Source organism: Scardinius erythrophthalmus, assembly GCF_964197995.2.
Source record: "Scardinius erythrophthalmus genome assembly, chromosome: 23".
Taxonomy (NCBI): Eukaryota; Metazoa; Chordata; class Actinopteri; order Cypriniformes; family Leuciscidae; genus Scardinius; species Scardinius erythrophthalmus.
Genome location: NC_138243.1, coordinates 10760137 through 10769545, shown reverse-complemented (window position 1 = coordinate 10769545; position 9409 = coordinate 10760137). Strand labels below are relative to the sequence as shown.

The 9409-nt window shown below is 37.4% G+C and overlaps 1 protein-coding gene across 1 annotated transcript; it reads right to left on the bottom strand.

Moving 5' to 3' along the window:
* Nucleotides 1-1671: 1671 nt before the first annotated feature.
* Nucleotides 1672-9026, bottom strand: loxa (lysyl oxidase a). Its single transcript, XM_081354671.1, has 8 exons — nt 8908-9026; nt 8120-8791; nt 7202-7310; nt 6608-6745; nt 4061-4217; nt 2550-2645; nt 2346-2461; nt 1672-2261 (listed from the first exon to the last, which is right to left on the bottom strand). The coding sequence occupies exons 2-8, from the start codon at nt 8739-8741 to the stop codon at nt 2255-2257; spliced, it is 1245 nt and encodes a 414-aa protein (XP_081210797.1). The 5' UTR covers nt 8742-8791; nt 8908-9026; the 3' UTR covers nt 1672-2254.
* Nucleotides 9027-9409: the final 383 nt, after the last annotated feature.

Genomic DNA, 9409 nt, shown 5'->3' with positions numbered 1-9409 from the left:
GTCATCCGTGTACTTTTTGCCTACTCTTTTATGAGTACTGTGAATTCAGACATACTTTTTTTGTCACATACTGTTTTTCGCCCCTAGTAGGGAAGTATGAGATTTTGGATCCAGCCTTAGTGAACAGTTCACCATAGACTGTATGAAACTAGGTGTACACTCAACGGCTAGAAAATACCCATCATGCACTGTGAGTTGCGCATCGAATGAATGGACCCTTTTCACAGACTGTGATGTTTTTCACAAGTTTTTGTAGACATCAACAGCGTAAATCTTGCAAAGATTTTTATGTATATATATTTTTTTAAATGTATGTACATTTATAACACTATACTTTGTATTATATTACCTTTTAATCAAATTACTAAAAACTAGTTAACGCTGCTGTGAGGGTGTTTCTAAAACAGCTGCTGTGGGAGTGAAGGTAAAAGTTAACATCTTTTTTCTCTTCTGACAGCCGTTATCAATCTCTCTCTATTTTTTTCCTCTTTTTGAAAGTTGTGAAAACACTATTGTTGAGTTTTTCTTTTGCTATTTGAGCAAATGAGAACACAAAAAATATATTTAATGTATTCTCTCATTCACCGCTATAGAATTGTACCAAACTATGACGACTTCCGCTTCTGAGAAACCTGGAAATGTGAAAATGGTAATTTCCCGTATCCGACCAGAAGATGTCGCCCGCAGCTGAATCATCCATCCATCCATTTTCCAAACCGCTGCTCCAGCGTAATATCATACAGGTATGAATTCCTTTTTAATCCATTATTAAATTGTTTAATTAATAGTTTCCATGACAGAGTTCAAGATAAATCTTTTCATTACTACTGCAGCTGCCAGTTTGCTAAGTTTTAAATGATTATTAAACAGCAAGCACAAACTATGCAAAAGCGCCAGCGCTTCCGGCGCTCTCAGTGTCCGAATTCACTCACTCGTTTTCATTCACTCTTTCAAGTTATTAGTGGACCAATGTGGGGAATAGTGAATGCGATTTCAAACACAGCCCTAGTTTGGCATGGTTATTGATTGCTTTGTTCACCTTTTTCTTGTTCAGTTTGTTTTCTCCTGTGTATTTAAGCCCTCAGTTTAGTTCTACTCCCTGTCCAGTATTGTCTTTGTGTTTAAGCCAAAGCTGTTATGTTTGTCTACTCCTGCCATTTTGGATTGTATAATTTGTTTTTGTTTTATTATTAAAGTTATATGGCTATGACTATATCCACCATCTCCTCCTCCTAGGCCTGACAGGTCGTGACAAAATATATACCTTTTTAGAAAAATAAATAAATCACACAAAACTGTATTCAGACACATCCCATAATGTTACAAAAATAACACAACAGCACACTAACCCCCGGTTTCAGACGAGGCTTAAGCTAGTCCAAGACTAAAATGCATGTTTGAGCTGTTTTAACTGGAAACGACATGCACACTGAGATATCTTAAAATACATCAGTGCCATTGTTTTGTCTCAAGATGCACACTAATGTTTTTTTCTAAGGCACATTTATAAAAGCTTCTTAAATGTCCTAATTGAACTAAGGCCTAATCCTGCCTTTTGTTAAACCAGTTTGTGAAACCAGGCCATAATATTTATTTTAACCATCTGTGGTTTGTTAATTATCATAATGTGAGAATGCCAAGTCAGAATACAAATAAGACAAATTCACTTAATGAGGCTGAGTGTGAAGTTTATTCAAGTAATTTTCATTATATAAAATGTGTTGCAGTAATATGAGTATCTGTATATAAATATCTACTTAGAATACACAACTAAAGCATCCCTCTAGCACACAAAAAAAGCACATTTTAGGTAAAAAACAACAACAATGTGGATCAACATCTGAAGGTTTCATTTTTATATTTGATCAGTCTGAGAGAATGATGCTTAATGATTTGGGGAATGCGTGGTATCAAACTGTGGCGGATTCTGGAAAAATAACCAACATTTTATCCAGTTTTTAGGAGGAATCCAGCACAGTATGACCCTGGACACTTATAAAAACATTGTTTTTGCTTAATAAATTCAAAGCAACAAAACATTAAAAGTAAACAAACTTTAAAACTGTATTTATGCATCAGGTTTTTATATTGTATGGCATAGTCTAATAGTCTAACACTAAAATGCCCTGCTGATTATTGGCTCTCACAAGCAGGAAAGTGGCCCATGACCGCTGTCCATTTATCTGTTCACTTTGTCGCAGGTTTTTATCATCAAACTATCATTTCCTATTCCTTGGGATTATTTTGTAGATTCTTAATACCTGAAATAAACCAAAAACATGAATACGTTACATTTAACTAGATGCAGTTGCCCTAGTCATTCGAAATACTTAAGGTATACTCACTGCGAAATATGACATCCTGAAACATAAGCGTAGTTTCCGGTGTAACGTACATCACAGCGCACAACATTGTTAGTGTAGTCCGACTCTGGCACCTGATAACTGGGATTTACACTAACCTAAACCAGAAAGGGAAAAAAAGGCTGGAACTCAGGAACAAGATATTTCTTCAATACAATAACTCTTAATTCGATTAAGGCCATAAACCTTGAGGATGTAGTTTCCAGGTTTCACATCGGTAATATCTATCCATTGGCAGTCGATGTCGGCATTGTAAGTGTCGTAACACCCTGGACTCAGACCCTGGACCAACAACAGCAGTATACTTTCAGCACACAGACATGTAAAATGGTAAAGGTATGTTATTTGGGTTGCACTTTATTTTACAGTACGTGCACTTACGTGTACTTACAGGGTTCTTACCTAAGAAATACTGGGTAATATAGGGTAACTATGGGTTACGGTTAGGTTTAAGGGTAGGTTCAGGGTTAGTGCATAGTGTATTATACAGTTATTGTAATCACTATAATAAGTACATAGTATGTACATGTGGAACAGGACTGTAAAAAAAAAAAGGGCTACCGTTATTTGATGTACCTTGAAGTATAATGGAAAAACCAAGATATATTCATACAGCATCATTGTATTTTACAAAGCACCATGGTATTACCATATCATGCCATCATTGGACCATGGTACTGCTATAGTAAGGTTAAAGAATCGAAAAACGACCTGAAACTGAAGTTGCGATAGTCTTTTCTTCTCTATTATGATGCATATCCATCTTCTCAAAAAAGAAACAATTTCGGCTGAACTTGATTTCGTCCATGGGGAGTTGATTGGATGGTTGGGTTTGCTATTGGTTGATCTCATGTGAGTGACAGGTTGCTCCGCCCTCAGAGAAGAGAAGAGATGTCGCTGAAAGAGGGAGGGGAAATTATTTTGATTGAATATTACGAGGGCACATGAATTAAAAAAAATAATAATGATGGATACATTTATAACAAATAATGCAATGTTCCATAAAAAATAAGAATGCTCAATTTTGATTTTATGGTGACTATAATGTATTAGGTGTGTTTGCGACATTAACACTTACAAATGGTAGTCAGAATAATAACACATTGACTTGTATTCTTTATAAACATGGTGATCCCAGAGTGCATTGTAAATCCAAGATGGTGGACAATGCAATAAAAATAATAATGTCTTCAGTGCTAAAAAGTATCACAAACAATATTTTGATCTTAACAAAAATGGTATATTTTTCCCAATATTTGTGTTCACATTTGAGGTTTCACTTCAGTCATAGAAATATAATATATACATAAAAAATGACTTTAAAGTTACCATGATATCAAAATGGACAATTCTTATTTTTCATGGAATATTGCAGTATTTATTATAAACGATGTATTTGTGCACATCATTACTTTTCATGTGCCTCGTAATCTTTAATCAAAATATCTTCCCCTCCCTCTTGCAGCTCATCTCTTTTCTTCTTTGATGAAGTGTTTCCTGGCATGAGGGCGGAGCAACCTGTCACTCACATGAGATCGACCAATAGCAAACCACAACCATCCAATCAATTCCAGGTGGACAAAATCAAGTCCTGGCCCACATTTTTTCTTATTCCAGAAACTGAATATATGTCACAATAGGGAAGAAAAGACTATCGCAACTTTCGTCTCATGCCGACTTTAATAAATGAGCGTGACCTGAGTGTGGGAGGTGCAGGCGTATCGTCGGTAGTAGCCGTAGTCACAGGACGTGTCCTCAAGACAGAAACTGGCCTTGTGTCCCTCTGCTACTCTTCTCTGAGAAGTGGCGTCCAGCAGGTCATAATGGCTGAACTCGTCCATGCTGTGGTAGTGCCTATAGAGACAGCAAAATATATCAGGTTATTATCATGCATGACTTTCAACTGGTGCATATCAAATTTTGCCTGCCTCTGGGAGTCGCATTGATAAGTGGGCTTGTTAATCGACTTAGAATGCCTGCCATTCATTTTCAACGCTTTAATCCTATTGATGAATATCCTCAACACTGGGACATGTATCAGATTTTCAGTCAGAGAGGAATGTCATGGTGGAGCCTTTCCAGGTGGACTTCATGGCCAATGTGTGAGCAAGAATTTAAACCACGCCAGAATATGCTTAGTTCACCTCAGATAGTTTCAGTGGAGCTAGTGAAATTGTTAAAAGGACAGTTCACATGATTTACTTTTAAATTTTCATGACGTTTTTTTTTTTTTTTTTCAAAAAGAAAATTTTAGAACAGTTTTTTTTTAGTTCATGCGTTTTTCCAAGCAATTACAATAAATGGGGGCTTCAAAAATGCTGCAAAAGCACCATAAAAGCTTCTTAAGCCATTCAATAGCTTTGTATGAGGAACACACTGAAATTTGAGAATCACTGCTACCAGTTCATTAGCTAATGTTTCAATCCATCTATTTGTATGCAAATTTTCTGAGCCAAAGTCCGTCATCAAAATAATGCTTTGGTATATTGACCTCCCAGATGCATATCACACGATTGCGTTCCCAAACACCAGGCATTCGAACATATTTGTTGCGTTTCATCTTCGCTCTCTGAGACGTAAGACATTTATGATGTAGGAAAAAGAGAAGTGGCTTCCTCAATTGCAGCAACTTCGATTTTTATTACAGATATATTGCGCCAATTTCCCAGGAAGAAACGATTTTGTCCTCTTGAACACATGGGATGAAATGGTGCGTTATTCGCAAATGTTTTATGCGACATTCCAATTTTGCATAGTTGGCCTATAATCAGGGCCAAAAACTAACTTTTTGCCATACCTGCCAATTGCCGGTGACTTGAGAAAATGTATCGGCCATGAAACCAAAATTTTGGTTATGACAAAATTCACAATTCTCTATTACAATTTCGATAGACTACCACAGCTAAAACTACTAGCCTGACTAATATAAATTCAAAACATTATTAAAGACAAGTAAACCGAATTAAATACAAGAACAAATAATCAACTACAAGCAATAGCACAAATAAATACAGTAGAATTTAATAAAAAAAAAAATACAGGCTTTCTGGGAGAGAATGTCCGTTTTGGATGTGAGAGGAACGAATTGTGTTCCCTTTCGCGTCTTCTTGCACTTGAATATTTTAAATATTAAGCAATGCTTAAACCTTTGTGACAATGCAGTGCTGGCGTCAGATTAAAACATATTAATAATTCAGATTTGTGAACAAATCTTCCAGACTGTTTTTGTGAACTGGATTACACAGTGATTTGTGAACTGAATCAATGATTCATTGAATTGATCCAACTCAAAAGAACAATCAATTCAGAAATCAGTTATTGCTACACAAATGGTATCAAGACTAATTGATGGTGTTTTGCATCATATTTGCAGCTTGAAAGCTCCAGAAGATTCATTGTAATTGTATGGAATAAAGCAACCTGTACATTCTTCAAAATCTTTCTTTTTATGTTTCATAGAATAAAGAGTAAAAGATTAAAAATGGGTCATTTTTTGGTGAATGATTTCGGGAAAACTGCAGCATAGCCAAACCTCAGTGTAAAGAAGACAGTGAGAAATAAATAAATACCAGGCAAGAAAAGCAGAAACCGATCATATTATGACACGTCAAATAAATGCAAATCAGCCCACAGACTTTATGCCCCATTTATGCGCAAGACCTAAAGTCATTGTATACACTGGAGCTTGTCCAAATGTACGCCGTAGTTGGTGGTGAGACACGGCTTACTTCATGATGAAACTATGCAGTGAGCTATTACTGACTCAACTGAAGTATAAGCAGCAATACCGGGCCTCTGCTTAGTGTTTTCATTTAGACAAGAACACAGACCCTTTTCCTTGTAAAAACAGCACCACCAGCACTAGATTGAGATATCCCTCAGACAAAACCCTCAAATCATGATGGAGCCGCAAATGAGCTTCACAATCTTGCTTTTCGCTATGGAATTCAGCTCACTGCATCATAGAGTTCTTAATAGTGGTCTGTGATGCATTACTTAAAGGAGTAGTTAATGGCAGTAGCTAAAGGAGTGATAATGGCAGTGGATTGCAACCAACAGATTGAAGCTCAAAACTAGACATTTATTAATATAACTCTGATTGTATCCATATTCACATAGAATGGCTTGAGGGTGAGTAAACCATGGGGTAATTTTCATTTTAAAGTGAATTACTCCTTTAAGACACAAGTGAGAAAACTGCAGAAAATGCTGCAAATGGTTGGAGCTGTCAGAATCAGACTTACTGATGGCAGCTGTGCCATTCCCAGGTGTAGCGTGGCCTGCTGGGAAGAAAGTCGGAGGTACCTTGGTTCTTGACTCTCTGCGGGAACCTCAGCAACATGCGTGTGTCGTAGTCTCTCACGCTGGACCTGTATGCAGAGCTGCTCAACAAAAACAGCCCAGCGGTTACAGAATATCAGACATTCCTTGAGTTTCTCATATTGTCCTAACAGCTTTCAGAATGTGTTTCTTGGCCCCGTGGCCACATTTCAAGTGCACATGGAACAACTACAGATGCACGTCTCCAAAGAAACACTCCTTTTACTGGACTAGACTGTTCTTGTGTGACCCGGTAATGTGTTTCGCAGTCAAGCATGTGATCATTTTTCCATGCAAACAGCTTTATGTGAAGTTTGTTTGCAGAGTTTCTCACTTCCCATCGTGGCAGGACTTTCGTTTAATTTTTTTCCCTCTCACAGAGCTGGTTTGAGTTATAGGATGTTCCTACCACATGGGTTTTAAATAGTTTCTCATGACTCATCTGTTACACTCGGAGGAATGCGAGTGTACTAACTCTCCTTCTCTTACGTTCTTCTGTTTTATTTCAGTAATATTACCTCGCCAAGCAGTTTTCCTCAGCGGCGCATCTGAGATTGTACATTGGAACCCGCTGCACGTAGGCAGACGCTTGAATGTAGTACGGGTCTCCCACGAGATCAGGAAAACCTATGAAACACTGAAATGTTTTATTAAAAGATACAAGAAAATGCACAGAACTATAAAAATAACAGCTTAAACCAGCATGGCCACCTGACAAATGCCCAAAAACCCTCTTAACCCATGCAACCAGACCACCCTGATCAGTGTTTTTTTTTTTTTTTTGCTGCAAAGATGTCATTATTTTAAACTGACAGTTTTAACTAAATTAAAAACACGTAATTATGCAATTGAAATAGAGGTGCATCTGATGACATCATGCACTTTTTTTTTTTGAGCAAGCACCAGTGATAGTCCTGCCTCACTTGGTGCCAAGACCTCTAAACACTTTTTTAACTTTATAGTTTTCAATATAGTTTCAATAAAGAGTTTTCATTTTAGCCAGTAGATGGTGGACAGATTATGAAGTTTCCGACCTGATTTGAATCCTCAGTAATCACACTGTAAAAAATTATATGATCAATTAGTTATGACAACATATGTGTTTACATTGCTTTAACTCATCAAATTTCAGCCATTTTCAACTTGTTTATGTTATGCAATATTCAACTCATTTTTTAAGTCAGTTAAAAGTAATTTAAGTTGAGATGACTTAAACAGTAGATTGTACTTAAAAATTTAAGGCAGCAACTTTTTTTTTACAGAATTTAATTATCAAACAAACAGACAGACAGACAGACAGACAGACAGACAGACAGACAGATAGATAGATAGATAGATAGATAGATAGATAGATAGATAGATAGATAGATAGATAGATAGATAGATAGATAGATAGATAGATAGATAGATAGATAGATAGATAGATATGTCCTTACCGTGCTGGAAGTATCTTGTGCCATATCCTGGACGCTGTTCAGGACGGGGTCTCTCGTACGTGTCATAATAGTTATAATACGGGTTGTCCGGATCAGTAGACTTGTATGGGTTGTAAGGATCATCTCCGACCATCACTTCATCGTCCCGCGCGGTTCTGTCGGTGCCGTTGACCGATGTTTGCAGCTGATCCGTGTGATTCCTGCGCCCGTGCGATCCTCTGGCGCGCGCTCCATCGCCACCTGATAACCAGCTCGAGGCGCCACCGCGCGCACCGATACCTGGCGGCAAACGCGCGGACCCGCGGCTCTGGGAGGCTCGTGAAGGGGATGATGAAGAAACTGAGCCGTCGGTTTTCGTAGCCGGATCATCATTGCGCACGATGGCTATCGGCCTGGCTTCCGTCTCCTCTTTCTTTCCGTCTCGTTTTAACGGTGGCTGATACTCCGAGCCTTGACTTAATATACTAAAGAGTTTGCCGTTGTGCTGCCATTGTATGGTTTGTCTGAGAGCTGCCGCACCAGTGTTGCCCTGACGCTGAGAATGACCCGTTTGTACAATGCAACTTAATAAACACACATGCGCAAAGGCGTAAATGAAGGTGTCAATTAAACTCGTACTCATTTTTATTTAATTGGGTTCTCCAGTTCTTCTGCTTGTCGATGTTCCAGTAACTGAATTGGGGGAACAAGAAACTGGGCTAAGTTGTGCTCTTTCATAAAGCTAATAAATGAAAATAATAATAATAATAATACAAATAATAAATTAAATTAAATAAAGTGAGACTTACATAACGGAAAGATGAGATCTCAGTGCGACCTCCTATTGCTCTGCATTTGGACTAACTGATGCGCAAGTGTAAGAGGGAGGAGCTGATTTTTAAAGTTTCTTGTTATACAAGCTCCGGTAACGGTTCTTATGAAAGCTGCAAAACGTGAGATTCAACATGTTCAAAAATAAGACGGACACATGCAAAGAATTTTTTTTCTTACATCAGTGGAACAATATTTATTGCAATTTTCCTCGGTGCAGTACATTCCCAGTCTTATGCTCATGAAAAAGATGTTCGCGATAATAAAAAAGGAAACACCTTTTAAACATCTATATGTAAAATCATGTGCCATGTATTTTATTTTTATTTTTTTAAGTAAAGGCCTATTATAGCCTATACCAAATAATGATATAGCCTATCATTTTCTAAAAAAACTAAACAATACTTTACTTGCTCCTTGAATACATGTAGGCCTAGCTATTAATCATTATTTTCCAACATATTTTTTCAAAGTTAAAAT

Excerpts from the sequence above, each read along its gene's own strand:
- loxa (XM_081354671.1), bottom strand. The coding sequence starts at position 8,741 with ATGAGTACGAGTTTAATTGACACCTTCATTTACGCCTTTGCGCATGTG. Across the intron at positions 2,646-4,060 it reads CCTGCACCTCCCACACTCAG|GGTCTGAGTCCAGGGTGTTA; the intron begins GTCACGCTCATT and ends TTGTTGGTCCAG. Across the intron at positions 2,462-2,549 it reads CTGGAAACTACATCCTCAAG|GTTAGTGTAAATCCCAGTTA; the intron begins GTTTATGGCCTT and ends TTTCTGGTTTAG.